The sequence below is a fragment of the Saccostrea echinata genome, unplaced genomic scaffold (assembly GCF_033153115.1).
Source record: "Saccostrea echinata isolate AGI-Se365-2 ecotype Australia unplaced genomic scaffold, CSIRO_AGI_Sech_v1 ptg000056l, whole genome shotgun sequence".
NCBI classification, from domain to species: Eukaryota; Metazoa; Mollusca; class Bivalvia; order Ostreida; family Ostreidae; genus Saccostrea; species Saccostrea echinata.
The window spans coordinates 7,354,385-7,371,325 of record NW_026889805.1 but is presented as its reverse complement, the minus strand read 5'-3'; the positions used below and the strand labels follow the sequence as shown (position 1 = coordinate 7,371,325).

Below are 16,941 nucleotides of genomic sequence, written 5' to 3'. Positions count from 1 at the left end.
TATGAAATGTATTTCATTTTCTACAACATTTTTACAATAGTGACAAAAACGAGATTCTTTTGGGATACAAGGCTTTGAATATCTGCCTATTTCAATTTCTTAAGAGTGTGCAGAAATTCTCAGTTTTGTTAATTTAGAACGTACAGATTTATTAATTGGAAATTTCAAGTAGTCTTGTAATTGATAGTTCTTTCTAATTTGACTGAAAAATAATAATTTACCACATTTGGTGAATTCAATGTTCTGAAGTTGCAAATTAACATTTTTTTTATGTAGAAATTCTTCAAGTAGCTGCTAAATGTGTTATCAGTGATATCTAATGATGGAAGTTTAAGTTTAAGTTTCTTTTTTAAACAGTCATGATGTCTCTCATGTAGACTGGGGATAGGCTATGAAGGGTTTTGAATAGGGTTGGACACCGGTACTCGGTACCAATACCGTACCAAATAGTTACTTCAAAAATACTGGTAAAATACCGTTTCATTTAATACCGGTACTTATAACGGTATTTCCCAATCTTTGAAACATTTTAATACATTCAAAATGATTTTTAAAAAAGAGATTCCAGACTCGCCAAAATAAAATTCTCCGTGCATTGAAATGGTAGGCTAATTGGATGCTTAGTACAATACTTGCTTTTGACTGCCGATATTCGAGGTAAATCAATACGTATATTTAAAAATAAAAAACATTCACATTAATTGTGTTTTAATTTTATTTATAAAAACTGATAATAATTGTAAATAAAAAAAAGCAAAATGTCGCAAAAAAATGTGATGTGCATATCTATCCATTTTTAATGTTTCGTCGTTTAGTGCGACCAAGCAAAAATTGGTCCTAGCAAGTGGCAACTGGGTGAAGCGGTCAGCTGTATCAAGTTAAATTAATTTGTTTGAGATTCAATTTATTTGTTTTGTTGATGATTTATTAAAAGATTGAAATATAACATAGTTTATAAACTCATTTTAGATTATAACAATGAATGGTTGAAGATTGGTGAAAGCACATTTGTTATCAAATGAGCTCTCATTCTCATTCATCGAGGTATAGTATTATTTACAATGTACTTTTTTTAATGTTATCTTCAAGTTATCATGTAAAGTTGCACTGTCTCGAAGTCCTTATAGAATGAAAGCAAAAAGCATCCGTATTTTACTTCAACAATTTCAGAAATATTCCAACAGAGAACCAGTTTTCAGTTGCATTAATTCAAAAGCTACAATGTTCAAACTATATTTGATCTCGGCTGTTGTTCTGATTGCCCATAATACATATATGTGCAACTTTTTGTCTATTTCTAATTCTTATGAAAAACATTATTGTGAAAAACTGCAAATAAATACCTTTATCAAGCTATTTTGAATAGCTTAAAAAAGCTATATAGTTTTTTCAAGCTATATATTGCTAAATCAAGAGATAGTGCTGGACCTGCTGACTGTACCAGACCTGACCAGTGCGGGCAGTAGATATCGAAATTATCAAAACAATGAAATCGTCATTGTTATTGAAAATAAACCAAAAAAATTACCATACCTACTCTACACTGAGTATTTCCAATACACCGACACAAAGTGAAACAGACGGAAATTTTCTGTGCTGAGTCAAGTCAGTTTGGGGTACTGGAAATCGCCATATTGTTGGTTGTCGTAAAACAATAAAATGACCTTGTCAATTTTTGTTTTGAAATTATGAAATTCTCAATCAATTCTTAAAATCTATTTTATCAACTGTTTTATCACTATTTTCTTTCTAGAATATCTTAGATCTACTAAACCCAGGTCACATTTCACGACATCATTTCTTAATTTGGTAAACACTAAAGTAAGGACACGCCATTGCATGTAACTGTGCAACAAACTTAATATAAAAACGCTTTAGTTTTTTGTAATTTTAGTATATATTTGGTAAAAATGGCAACGGCAGAGTGGGATGAAGTCACTTATATTAGGAAAAAGCAACCCAAAGCCAGTCAATTGCGTTCTCAGCAGGTAACATAGTCCATTTGTTTACCCTATGTTTGGATTACATCAGTCGTAAAAAACAGCATTTTGGAACTATTTATCAAACCTTATTTGTTACAATTCAAATGAAGTTGTATTGTCGTATTTCACTTCAAAGTTATTTGAGATACATTGATGAAGAGCATACAAAAAATATCCTAATGTTACATATAGAGTTTAATTTGATGATGTAAGTTCACTAAGTTGTGAAATTTAACATGGTGTAAATGTTATCTGCATGTTAATAACACATCCTTTACTGTAAAACAGTGTAATCAAACTCAATTGTAATTGTAATATAAAAATTTATATAGCGCTCTATCAATTTGAGTCCTCTAATGCGCTTTACAATTAAAATATATAAAAAGAGACAATGTTTAAAATACATAAAAAAGACATGTGAATAAAATTAATCATAATGTCTCTATCTAAATATAAAGCCATATTTATATTAAGAAATCACAAATTAAAAGCTAGTTTAAAAATAGGTGGGTTTTATGATCCTTTTTCAGGGTTAGAAACTCCCTAAAATTACAACTCGCAAATAATTGCGAGTACCAACAAAGTGAACTCGCAATTTTATAAGACTACTCGCAATTTTCATATAAAGTTAAATTTATATAAATTAAATACATGTAACTTAAGGAAAAAGTAACTACTGTACAATACACAAAATACAACTACAGTGTAACTTTTATTTAAATTACTGATTTAAATCAAAAGTATTGTGTTCTGTCATATTATATAATTTTGCTACAGTTTCAATGCAAAAAAAACTCAACTCGCAAGTTTTTGCGAGTTACCTAATTTTTAACTCGCAATTTGGGAATTCTAACTCGCGTTTTGCGAGTTGTATATAGTGAATTTCGAACCCTGCCTTTTTAAAACTGGGCAGTGAAACACATTCTCTAAGTTTAAAAGTCAGAGAGTTCCAGAGACTCCATGCGGCCTTGTCTAAACGACGGTCTCCGTATGTTTTCGTGCGTGTCCGAGGTACCTGGAGAAAATGCGAGGATTTTGAACGTAGTGATCGTGGTGGGTCATAAACAATTCAATTCAATTCAATTCAATTTATTGATTCACCAAACATGTTGGCATACAACCATGTTACAAACGAAATGAAAAATACAGTGTGTTTTCAGATTACTAAAACATATACTAAAGTACATACATATATGCAAGTGTACAAATCAGTGAAGTCAACTACGTTTACAACTTGAAGTTATACATAATCATTATGCAAATAGTATAAACAGTATAATATGGACAGAGATAAACTAATTAATGCATTAAATATATATTATTGTGCTCTATTTTTAGAATGCAATTCAAAACATTCATGTAAAAATTCGCATAGTCTTCTAGAATGAACTGCATTGTCAGGATTACAAAGTACTTTACAATGATTTTCCTTCAACATGTTATCATTTAAATTATAGATGTTCAAAGGGTAATACTTTTTTCGCAAATCTTTATATATAGGACAGTCATATATGAAATGTATTTCATTTTCTACAACATTTTTACAATAGTGACAAAAACGAGATTCTTTTGGGATACAAGGCTTTGAATATCTGCCTATTTCAATTTCTAAAGAGTGTGCAGAAATTCTCAGTTTTGTTAATTTAGAACGTGCAGATTTATTAATTGGAAATTTCAAGTAGTCTTGTAATTGATAGTTCTTTCTAATTTGACTGAAAAATAATAATTTACCACATTTGGTGAATTCAATGTTCTGAAGTTGCAAATTAACATTTTTTTTATGTAGAAATTCTTCAAGTAGCTGCTAAATGTGTTATCAGTGATATCTAATGATGGAAGTTTAAGTTTAAGTTTCTTTTTTAAACAGTCATGATGTCTCTCATGTAGACTGGGGATAGGCTATGAAGGGTTTTGAATAGGGTTGGATACCGGTACTCGGTACCAATACTGTACCGAATAGTTACTTCAAAAATACCGGTAAAATACCGTTTCATTTAATACCGGTACTTATAACGGTATTTCCCAATCTTTGAAACATTTTAATACATTCAAAATGATTTTTAAAAAAGAGATTCCAGACTCGCCAAAATAAAATTCTCCGTGCATTGAAATGGTAGGCTAATTGGATGCTTAGTACAATACTTGCTTTTGACTGCCGATATTCGAGGTAAATCAATACATATATTTAAAAATAAAAAACATTCACATTAATTGTGTTTTAATTTTATTTATAAAAACTGATAATAATTGTAAACTAGAGCGAGCTCGTTGCAAAGCAACGAATAGGTCTTCCGTTGGAGCTGCGGAAGGAAGAAGTGACCTTGAGTCAAGGTCATGCCACATTCTAAAGTTATACATGTAAGCAATCTTGTAAGGGGAAGCAACTTACAATATTTCGCTAGGAAAAACTGTAAAGGAATGTACGTGACCTTGAACATTCCAAATGCCTTGCGTCAAACGATGACAAAGTCTCGTCATAAAACCCAATGTGTGTGTTACGACTTGAAAAGTTCACAGTGACATGTCATGTTCTTTTAGTCCATACATACAGTCAAAACATCTAATCCTTAGTGACCTTGAACTTGCGTCAAGGCCATGTCACACTCTGCATGATACCAGCAATGTTTCACTAGTACAAATACGGTAGCGAAATTACAGTTTCTCTGTCAGTGGCCTTGACTCGACCAAATGACCTTGCATCAAGGCCATAATACACACTGGTTAAAAGCAATCCCAGTCTGTGAGTTTCTGAATGGATAAGTTCAGCCATGTTTTTTCAGATCATACAGCGAGTCGGAATAATTTGTTAGGTTCAACATAATGATTAAAAAATTCAATGAGAATGTTTTATGTCCAGTTTGGATAAGTAGTAAAACGTGGAGATCGGTCCTTTGGATGAGACCGTATAAGGTCTCGTGTCGGGGTAAGTGCTAGCATGAAAAGGATCTCTCATGCTATAAATTTTGAATTTACCAGGCGGCAGTAAATACTGACAACCGGTAAGTTCAAAATTTACAACATGACAGATCCATGGCACTTGATTCTACCTCTGATTTCAAAAGATTTGCACTGTTCCTGATTTGTATTGTTTGAATGGTCTTTTAAGCTTGAATGCTGTACAGGTGCTTGTGGACAGGACCCCCCTCCCCCCCCCCCCCCAATATACACCCCGGAGTCCAAGAATATTTTTATTCGTCTTTTTCCATAAATTAATCTTCTAGTACACATTTACAATGTATTCCATATGGAAAATCCATAAAAATAACGTGGAATTAACGTTTTATTAAAAAATCATACCCGCGGTATTATGAAATAGAGAAGGTAAGTCACTTCCATTTGTTAACACTGGACCCCTCTTGGATATCGGGCCTAAAATATCATATACATGTACCTACCACATGTCACCAAAATATGCTATTATATCTTGTTTCGGTAGATATTTTTGTCTTTAATCGTGCTATTTAAACGGAAGACCTTAAACAGTGTCTGTGGCTGTCACTATTTCGGTGTTTTTCAGAAACTTGATCGTAGAATTAGTCAAAGTCCACAACTGGACAATAAACTGATAAATCGGCTACAGTATATTATCTGTTCACAGAAACGACATATTGAAACTGGAAAAAAAATAATCCAGAAGCAATTCATTTCATTGAAATTCTATCATGAATATTTTGTTTTAATCGATGGACTCGATAAATCAATAAACTGACCGAAGGAAAAACGTTGCACGTGCCGTAACATTCTGTACGTTTTTTTTTTTTTTTTTTTTTTTTTTTTTTTTTTACATTCTACTTATGTACATATATGTTAAACAGAAACATAAATACCAAGCCCGTCGGCATTTTAAAAAAAGTAATAAAACATAATTTAATTTGATCTTTTTTATTTCATTTAAACTCTATTAATTTGTTTTAAAAGTATGATTGATCTTTTTCCTTTTAATATACACTCAGGGTAAAAAAAAAAGTATATATTGACTCGCGTATCTTTCATGGTTGTAGTTACATTTGAAAATGAAGAAATAATGAAACGTTGAAGGGACTGGTGTGTTGTATGGCTAGACAACGCCTTGCACATGCAGAGAAATTTACCACAGGTACTCTAGGACAGGTGTGAAACCCCTAGGGCATGCCGTTTCCTGCTCTTGCTCTGCTAATCCCTATACACAGAAAATGATCGCGACTAATACTTAATACACAAAGAAACAGAATATATTCAAGTAAGCTTGGCATTGATTTTTTTTTTTTTTTTTGAGTATTATTGAGAATAATAAGTTTTAGTGATATATCTCCCCCCCCCCCCCCCGTTTTAATTGTTTTATGAAGTTCATCACCATGCACATTCCATCTTCTGTAATTGGAGAAATGTTTAAATTAAAAACAAACCACTGTTTACAAAAGAAGTAAATATCGAGGGGAAAAAAATTGTTATATTTTATTGATATCTTTTATAACGTTCACGCGCCCACTCACTGCAAACGCTCACCATCGAATATTACAGCTTTCCGGTCATTCGAAAATTTCAGGGAAATGCTTGCACATTAATCAGCTGTTAATACAGTAAAGTGAAATTATTTAAATGAATTATATTGTTCTAAATTTGGTTAAAAAAAAAAAAAAAAAAAAAAAAAAAAACATGAACAGTATATAGATATATTTTTTTCCTCATAGGAATGCTGAAAACTGTTAATCGGAACTCGCACTGACTATTGTTTAGCACGTGTACATGTATGTAACATTGCAGATCGCATATAATTTGAAAAGAGAAGTTATTAGAACTTATATTTCCGATATTAAAATTTGTCACGTTAAACTCTCAAATGACTCAGCTTATAAATAGTTTTCTTGATACTATTTAAAAAAAGATGTCGCTTTAGTATTGATATATAACTTAACAAAATTAATAATAATAAATAAAATTAAAAAAAAAAGATTAAATATATTCTGCTTTACAATTTTTTTTTGTTCATTCATTATTTTCACCTTTTGCGAAATAAAAGAAAATACTTTCATAAATATACATACACTGCTGGATTTTAATTTGTTTTTTTTTTAAGAGGGAATTTCGCAAAATTCCTGTTCGGGGAGATAACTCCCGTTTGTTTACGATACTAGTTGATCGATGATTTAACCGCGGCGGGGACAGGTAGGTGATGAATTTCTCGCGGAGGGAACGCGGTTTACCTGTCTCACCTGGCCAAATCCCGCGTTGTGTTTATACCGCGACGGGACGCGGGAAATACGGGATCCGCGTTGCCTGTACTGTACATGTATAGTCAATCAGATTAGAAATACAGCGACTATCAGAATTTCGGGCCGTAAAAAAGATCTGATTTTGATTAGATTTCAGGTGTAGTCGAATGTGTGTGTACTGAGGGGTTAGTTAATTCATTCAAGATTTATTATATTGTTCGTTTGGACGAAGGCTTCATAAAAAATATACACACTGCTTGTACAGGTACACATCAATGAATGTTCAGATTAATTCAAAAATCGGCGGACATTGATTTATTTTAGTTATCTAAAGGCAATGTTATTTCCAGAGACATTTATATTTTCTGTTTTTTGTCTCGGATTTTTCTTTTTTGTGATTTACCGGTTTACAAAGGTCTGTGTTTTAACAGCTGTTCATAAACGCTGTCAATTAATATATGATCAGAGAAAACGAGACATCTCCCGGTAATTCATTTCTTATGGAAAATATATGGATTGACATCTTAGTATTTACCTGTGTAATTACGATGTTACAAACCGTGACGATGACTGGCCAGGAGGACTACCCGTTATGAAAACAACTCATGATCAACTCAGCGGACCTATAACTGACTTTAATATATGTTGTAAATCAATAAAATCATTTCAGTTTAACCGATATTTTATTGCAAAGATAATGGGAAAAAAAGACTTGGGATTTAGAATTTTTCTGAATTTCAAACGCTCGATATGCATATATTTGGGGCGCTCTTGCATATGCACTTATAAATTAAACGTGCATGTTCTGTACTTGCATGCGTGTACATTGTATGTATCCGTAAAACCTTAAGAGAGCTGATAAATGTGTTCTGATTTTCAGAAAAAATAATGGGAATCTATAAATAATTACATGTTTATCATTTTGTTCGCATACAATAACAAGTTTAGTAGAAAAAAATAATTTGTTCAAGGTTAGGTGTCTAATTAATTTGTAATATTCAAATACAGTTACGCATGTACATGTATGTCTCATTCTACATATTTTGGAGGCGCGTGTGAATGTGGGATTTTGTATTTCCATACGCTCGATATGCATATATTTGGGGCGCTCTGTATATATACAGTTGTACATTTTAAGGGCGTCGACAAAAGAACGTATATTAGATTACATACATGTACATTTAAGTTTCAAAAGTTCCATTACTAGTAGGAATTTATTAAGGTAACATATTTTGAATTTTATTATGAATAAAACAGATATTAACTCGATATCGAGAAATAAATTGTTTATAAAAATAACTATGCAACTTTCCTGTAATTCAGCGAATAAAATATTAAATAAAATGCACTTGCGATTTAATCAAAGATATTATGAAATAATCTGAAAGATTCAACATATTTATCCACTCATGACTTAGTTTACAAAATGAATTTGGAATGGCCATTCTCTTATTTGTTTTGTGTATGACTAGGTCGCTGGATCACACACGCCGATTGATCCCCGGTGACCTCCTTTGCCACGCGCTATCGAGGGAGGTGTTACATAATTGTAAACACACAAGGTGAATGTAAAAGGCGCACACTTAATGGCTGTAAATAGTCTATGCTTCAATGTTTTATTTTCTCAGTATATTGTTTGTTTTTATATGATAAGAAGAAAAGGTTATCTTTTTTCCCCTTTTTTAGTAGACTGGTTTATTCGACTTTGAAAAAAATGAAATAAAACGAACAGTTGTCAAAAAATAACTTGGAAATAAAGCACAAAACACTTCAAGAACCTTATTCTAAAGAATATTAGCATCTAATGTAGCCAGATTTATTATTTATAGTAAGTTTATTTTAGTTACCCGCATGAAAAGCTCTCGTTTACTTGCTGAATGAAAACAGTTACCTGTATATGGGTCAAGCTTCTGGCGCATTTAAAACACAAGACTCGAACAAAATAACATTTTCATGAAATCAATAAGATGTTAAAGAACAACTTTTTTAACGACAGCCATTTCGAAATATTTACCGTTTTTGAGTTATAAAGCAAAAACTTTAAAGGGCTCCAGATCCCTAATTTGAGGGGCCAGCCCCTTTTTAGTGGTGTCAAATGAAAGGCCTTGAAATTGTGCTCAACTTTTATTCTACATGTTTTATCAAAATATTTTTAGTTTTAAAGATACAAAGGAAAATATGTCTAAATTTTCGCTCTTTTAGGCGTTCTAAATTTTGACCCCTAATTAGCGCCATTTTTAATACAGAAATCGAAAAACAAAAACCGATGTGCACAACTTCAATCTTTCTATTATCTAAATTCGGTAGAATTTCTGCTCCAGCTTTTGTAGTCTCGGAGCCTTTGTCTGGAAATGAAGCTTAATAAATTTTCATTTAAAGGGCAATAACTCAAAAGCGGAAGTGACTTTTTGAACTGTTTGACAGCATTCTGATAGAGTTTTGTAACGTCTATAAACTCTGCAAATTTGAGCAAAATCCGTTGAGAAATGAGCGAGATGTGAGGTCTCAAAGTTGGCGTCTAGGAAAAAGAAGAAAAAAAAAAGAATAATAATCTTAACCATCAGAATCAGTAGAAGGTCTTCCGTTGGAACGGAAGACCTTAATAAAAAAAAGCAAAATGTCGCAAAAAAAATGTGATGTGCATATCTATCCATTTTTAATGTTTCGTCGTTTAGTGCGACCAAGCAAAAATTGGTCCTAGCAAGTGGCAACTGGGTGAAGCGGTCAGCTGTATCAAGTTAAATTAATTTGTTTGAGATTCAATTTATTTGTTTTGTTGATGATTTATTAAAAGATTGAAATATAACATAGTTTATAAACTCATTTTAGATTATAACAATGAATGGTTGAAGATTGGTGAAAGCACATTTGTTATCAAATGAGCTCTCTTCTCATTCATCGAGGTATAGTACCGTATCGTTAAAAATACCGTATCGTTTTAAAAATACCAGTATGGTATCGTACCGTTTCATCCTTAACGGTATCCAACCCTAGTTTTGAAAGTGTGTAGAAGGATTTTATATTGGATCCTGTATTGAACTGAGAGCAAGTGAAGATGGATCAGTGCCTGGGAAGGTCAAGCAACAGGTGGGGCCAATGGCCCCACTGTTCGTAAAATGATGGGGCCATTTTGAAATTTAAGGGGCCGAGGGGAAATATATTGGGGCCATTCAAAATAAATCATAGTATGATGCTATAGGATAATGCATATATCTCTGACAATAAAATTTAGGAAAATTAAAAAGAAAAATGCGATAGGAATTGACAAGTCATATGACATTGACTAGTACAAATGATTTTTCCGTCAATCGTCATCTAGATTCTAACCAACTAGTATTTAGAAAAATTGTATTTAAACCAAAAGCACCATTTTTTAACGATGACGATTTAGAGATCACGGGACAGGCTAAAATAAGTGGACTTCGTTGAAAGGGTTTTTCATTTTAAGGTATATAAATTTTCCATGTGCGTGACTTTCGTAAACTGGTAAAGCTGTGGTCAACCATCGAAAACGAATTGACACTTACGAATCGAACAACATGGGGAAAAAAAACTGTTTCTATGCCAGTGGATGTCAATATACCGAATGATGGTTCCGATTTTATTATATAATATATCAAGATTCCATCTAACTTCGATGAAGAATACAGATAGCGCGGACTGCGATGAACTTACAAAGTAATAAAACATGCATACCCGCATTTTGCGGGGTGCACCGCATGGCGCTGCGCACCATTATTTCATTGCGCCATTTTTCGACAGTATGCGCATATGGCGCATGGCGCGGCCCCTTCCCAGGCCCTGATGGATCAGTGTTGGAGTAATTTGGTCTGATCTTTTAGAATGCGTGATTAGTCTCACTCTATGTGATTGTTTGGTACATGACTGATGAACAGCGGGTCTGTTTCCGTTGTGGCCATTGTCATTACATGCCACAATATGGCATAAATTATGATTCTCTCTCCTTTGTGTCACTTGGTCTAAAACAATTCATTGTCAATTTTATTGATATTTTGTGGTCAGAAAGGTTGACTCATTATCAACCAGATATTAGAATGTTCTGTCATTAAAATGGTATTGTCCCATGGACCCAGTTTAGTTTAACAATAGAATTCATTCCATGTGTCATCAGTGTTGATACTACATGTTTCATCAAGCATATTTTGGGTCTCTGTTCACTTGGTATTTTCCCTAGCACTATAAACAATTTGATAATCACTGTATACAATGGGTTACACGGAGGAGTCACTAAAAACTACTGGGAAGCATTTTCAGCATATAGAGGAGTATATTTTGAATTCATGCCTCGGAGTGAAAAGGGATGTAGGTCACATCTTTCTTTTTTATTATATGTAAGATGTATTTACAAAAAACAAATATCCCATGGAAGGCAGCAGTAGTTGAGCTTTGTCTTGGTCATTTGTCTGGCTACCATATTATTTATACATCTCAAACACTTCAGAACTATTTGAAAGATTTCATATTTAGGGCAATCAAGTGGTCAAAGCATGCATGATTTGGACAATCTACGACTTGCATAGCCTGAACAGGCCATAATTGTTGCATTTGAAAGATAGATGCTTGCTTTTGCTGTTTTACCTGTCAGAAGCCCTAAAACTCCCAAATACTCTGAAAACGCCTCCCCCATACTTTTTAGGGACTTCCCCGCTTCACCCATTGTATACAGTGATAATAGTCAAATCACTGGACATCATTTTTACAGTTGAATTTGCAGGGAACGCATTAGAGGAAAATTATAATATTTTTGTTGGTACTTCAAATATTACATTAGAAATCTAAATTTGTAATAATGTAACAAAAAAATTAAGAAGCTTTAGAGAAAATTTTCTAATAATCAGACAAGTTATAGATAGAAAATAAAGTATCATTTTTGATTCTGTAAGTTAGTTTTAAGATTGAAAGTTTTTGCTGTGCTCCTTATGTCACCATGGTCACCATTGGCATACTGTATATCAAAACGGCATTTTTTTTTTAAGGAGAAATAAATCAGTATTAAAAAAATACAAAAATTTTACATGAATTTTTAAGAAGTATGATTCTGTAAAATTTCATTGCTATTTGACATCTCTAAGAGTAAAATAATATAAACAGAGTCTGCGTAATTTTTTAATGATCTGTGTGCACATTATCATAAAAAGCTTTCATTTCAAGAATGATGCATCTGGAACAACACAAAACAAGACATATTTAATATATTGCACATTAAAATATTTCAGTAAATTGCACATTTTACAGATGTTTGTTTATATTTGACAATTGTAGGCTATTAATTCAGCCCAAAGACAAGGATTGACTGTGGAAACTTCAAAGAAATGTGAGTTAGACTTCTACATATACATCCTCTTCCTGTTTGAATACAATGACATTAAAATAAAAGATTTGTCCCGTATGATCTAATGTAAAAATATTTATTAACTAAAATTGAATGATTGTGTGATATAAAACCACTAAGGGTTTCATTTATATGTATCTTTTCCACAGATGATGGTGGTCATAACAGACAAGTTAAGGGAGACAAGAACACTGCCAAGTTAGACCGTGAAACAGAAGAGCTCCATCATGATACAGTCTCCATGGATGTGTCCAAACTGATCCAGCAAGGACGCAGTGAGAAGAAGCTCACTCAGAAAGATCTGGCTACAGTGAGTGTGTTTTCATGTTCCTTTGAATAGCTTATATGACTCACAAAATTTTGCTGCATATTATCAACTGAAAAATTACTGAAATGCTGTCATACTGGGATAAAATCAAGTTAATCACCCAATCAAAGTATGAGTAAAGTATAACTGGAATGAAAAAAATAGTCAACTATATTGTCACAATTTATGATTATGGTCACAAAATAGTCAACTATATTGCAACATTATATATTTATGGTCACATGTGTATGTATCTTCATTCTTTAAAACCACTGTTTATATATACAGTTGAACTTCAGTATCACAAACACTGATATCTCGAATACCTTGGATATGTCGAAGTAATTTGAAGTCCCAACTGCTTATTCTTGAAGTATTTTATCCTCAATATCTTGATTTCTCCAATATCTTGAAGATTTTTCTTGGTCACATTGAGTTCGAGATAACAAGGTTGGGCATTGAAGTATTTATACTGTGTTCACTGTTATAACTTAGGAAACTTTAAATAGAATATTGAATGTTAAATTCCAAAGTCAAAGTAACTGGAAAATGATATGGTTAAATAATTATGTTACTAAATTGTAAATTTGATAACTTTCTAAGTATTGATTGAATTGTATTTTATTCCTTGCATGTCATATAGATATATACCATTACATTAGATACATTTAGATAAAATAGTGGTGCCATTTTGGCCAGGGGTATATTTACAATTTATAAGGGGGCTAAGAGTAAGTATCCTTTAAATAAATGAATTTAGATTTGCCTGTTCAGGCATCACTAAATACATGTATATATCAAATCTTAAACTTCAGAGAAATGTAATTCATGTCAGACAAAACTGAGAAGGTTGTTCAATGTTCCTGTGAATTGATGCAATTCTCTGTGGAATGGAACAGTCAGAATGATAGCAAAGTGGGAAATCACAACCTGAAATAAACACATCAAGGTTCATTTAAAAATCCCTAGCAATAATTGAGTAGATTGCATAGATTCATTTTACAAGAAAAGATACTTATGCTCAAGATTTATTATTTCAGGTGTTGGTCCATGGTATTTAAAAACTTTGATCTATTTATTATACATTATTGGTTATTTGTGACTTGACTAAATTTTTTTAAAGGCAGTTTTCATTCTTCATAAAAATGTAAAGCCATTGTCTTGTTGCATATTTTTAATTTTTACATGTTCAATAAAAAAAGCAAATTTAATTTTAAGATTAGCATCCCAGTTTGTAATAAAATTTTTATTTTTATACTGAAATCTGTTTTCATGCCCCCGTAATCGAAGATTTAGGGGCATATAGTTTTTGCCCTGTCCGTCTGTCTGTCTGTCCACAAAAACTTTAAAATTGCCCATAACTTTTGATTGGTTGGAGCTATGGCTTTCATATTCACATGTGTATTCCTTGTGACAAGACCTTTCTTTGGGTACCATCATATTTGACCTGTTGACCTTGACCTTGGAGTTTGACCCACTTTTGCAAAATTTTATCAGGCTTTAACCTTGGCCATTACTTTTGAACAGTTGAAGCTTCGGCTTTCAAACTTCACATGTGTATTCCTTATGACAAGACCTTTCTTTGGATACCAACATCTTTGACCCTATGACCTTGACCTGGAATTTGACTTACTGTTGAAAAAAACTTTAACCTTGGCCATAACTTTTGAACTCTTCGTGCTAGGTCTTTCATACTATGCAGTTTACTCCTTGTGACAAGACTTTTCTTTGGATACCAACAACTTGACCTTTTGACCTTGACCTTTTTCAATTTTGAAAGATTTTAACCTTTGCTATAACTTTTGAACAGTTAGTGCTAGGGTTTTCATACTTCACATATGCATTCCTTGTGACAAGACCTTTCTTTAGATACCAACAATTTTGGCATTGACCTTGACCTTGGAGTTTGACCTACTTTTAAAAATTTTAAACCTTGGCTATAACACTTGAACATTTGGTTCTAGGGCTTTCACATTTCACGATCATGTGTATCACTTGTGACAAGACCTTCCCTTAGGCACCATTTGACCTTGACCTTGCTGTTTTACTTACTTTAAAAAAACTTAAACCTTGGCTATAACTTTTCAACAGTTTGTACTAGGGCTTTCAAATTTCACAGGTATATTTCTTGAGACAAGACCTTTCTTTAGGTACCAACATTTTTGATTTCTTGACCTGGAGTTTGACTTGCATTTGAGAAACTTTAATCTTCGCCATAAGATGCCATACGGTGGCATCAGTGTTTCACAAACACATCTTGTTTTTTTTTTTTTTTTTTTTTTTTTTTTTTTTTGTATGAGACTGAACAATTGAAGGTTTATCTTTAAAACTGGCTGCAAGTTTTAAACAGATATCCTAAGATTGTCAAATGTAAATTTTAGCATAATTTGTTAAAAATGTTGTGTAATAAACAAAAAATTAACCAACTTACTTATATATCTTCTTATTTTTCTATTATTCTGCATTTTTTTCAGTAAATTCTAATGTTTATGCATGGATCTGTAATTTATTGATTGTTAGGCATGTCACTGGCTTTCTGGGGAACTATAAATGTACAAATAAGTATTAAGCAAGGTTTGAATAGTGTATACCTGGCCATTTCCTGGAAGATAAGGAACAAAGTAAAGCATACATTAATATCTGGAATTGATATAAAGGATAAAAAGAAGTCAAATTACAAGTTATATAGACCTATTTAGGGATCTCCAGGCCCTCAGGAAGCAATATCTGTTTGGGAGGGCAGAACCTAACAGACATTCCTAGACAAAGAAAGAAATGTTGTCTTACTTTATAAATGAAGTGCACAACTGTAAATTATTTTTAAATGAGGTGCACCACTACGAATTATTTTAGCTTTGTTTTCTACTGTACAGTATAATTGGTAAAATTATAGGGGGAGAGGCAATTTTTTTGTGGAATTCTTTCAAAATGCTACCCTTCCTATAATCTAGATATATATATATATATATATATAAATTGAATATGAATAGACTACATCAAAATACATAATTCTGTGGATATCCATTTTTTTTTTTAATGAGAAATGTTGCTGCAGTCACAAAAAGGAGAAATTTCTGCAAAATTCTTTCAAATCTTTGCTCTTTTTACAGTTTTGGTTCAATATCAATTGAACTTAATTCACAGGTAGATCAAACCAATGTACATGTATATACATGTAATTCTAAATATCAATTTTTGATTTCATTAAGATGTTGGTGAGATTACTAAATACAGAATTTTTTTTTTAAAATCTTAAAGAGTGTTCTCCTCCTACAGTTTTGGTTTGATTTCAATAAAACATGGTACAGCCTATACTAAGATACACCTAAGGATTCTGTATTTAATGTAGAACTTAAAAAAAGACCCCACAAGTACATTTTTTCTTAGTACAAACCAGTAAATCTACAGTCTTATCAGATATATCTGGTTTAAAATTAATTTTGAAATGCCATATAATGGTTTCTCTATTATTCAATTCAGAAAATAAATGAAAAGGTCCACATCATCACTGAATATGAAAATGGAAAGGCAATCCCTAACCAACAAGTACTAGCCAAAATGGAGAGAGTTCTTGGTGAGTTTTAGAAAGCTTAACTAATTAGCATTTTATCATTAGAAAAATTTCACATTGTTGTAGCTTTTATGGTAGAAAAGAAAATTAACTTTGTTTTTTTAAAAAATTATTTTCAGGGATGAAATTACGTGGCAAAGACAAGGGCCAACCGCTTGGGGGCCCCAAAAAGTGATGAATCCCTTTCTGGGGCCCACACTTGAACATGGATGTGGTAATCTTGTAATATAAACTGTCAGCGCAGATAGAGTCATTATACTTGTAAGCTTCTTAACTGTACCTGTAAAGAAAAATGACAGATCCATGCAAATTGCCACTCTGCTTCTTTATATTAAGCAAGGTTGATGGTTTTGTATTTTACTGTTCGAGTTTAAACTGTTTTACAAGTTATTTTGATAAAAACTTAGGTTGATGGGTTCTTATCAATATTGTTCACCACATCCAATGTCTGTTTTGTACCATTTATTTTTCAATTTTACAATCAGACTTTATTGAACATCTGTATTATGGATGTAATAAACATCTTTCTACACTTA

General features: G+C 32.3%; 2 protein-coding genes across 5 annotated transcripts in view; one reads left to right on the top strand and one right to left on the bottom strand.

Moving 5' to 3' along the window:
• The window catches only part of LOC133173423 (large proline-rich protein BAG6-like), a 33,750-nt gene extending 32,117 nt beyond the window's left edge, over nt 1-1,633 (bottom strand). For all 4 annotated transcript variants that reach the window (XM_061308407.1, XM_061308405.1, XM_061308406.1 and 1 more), the window contains exon 1: nt 1,534-1,633. The gene's annotated coding sequence lies outside the window, so the exon portion shown is untranslated. The remainder of the gene's footprint in view (nt 1-1,533) is intronic.
• Nucleotides 1,634-1,815: 182 nt separating this feature from the next.
• On the top strand, nt 1,816-16,941 carry LOC133173748 (endothelial differentiation-related factor 1 homolog). Its single transcript, XM_061308772.1, has 5 exons — nt 1,816-1,988; nt 12,458-12,509; nt 12,677-12,837; nt 16,315-16,408; nt 16,525-16,941. Exons 1-5 carry the CDS (start codon nt 1,911-1,913, stop codon nt 16,578-16,580), a joined length of 441 nt encoding a protein of 146 aa, XP_061164756.1. The 5' UTR covers nt 1,816-1,910; the 3' UTR covers nt 16,581-16,941.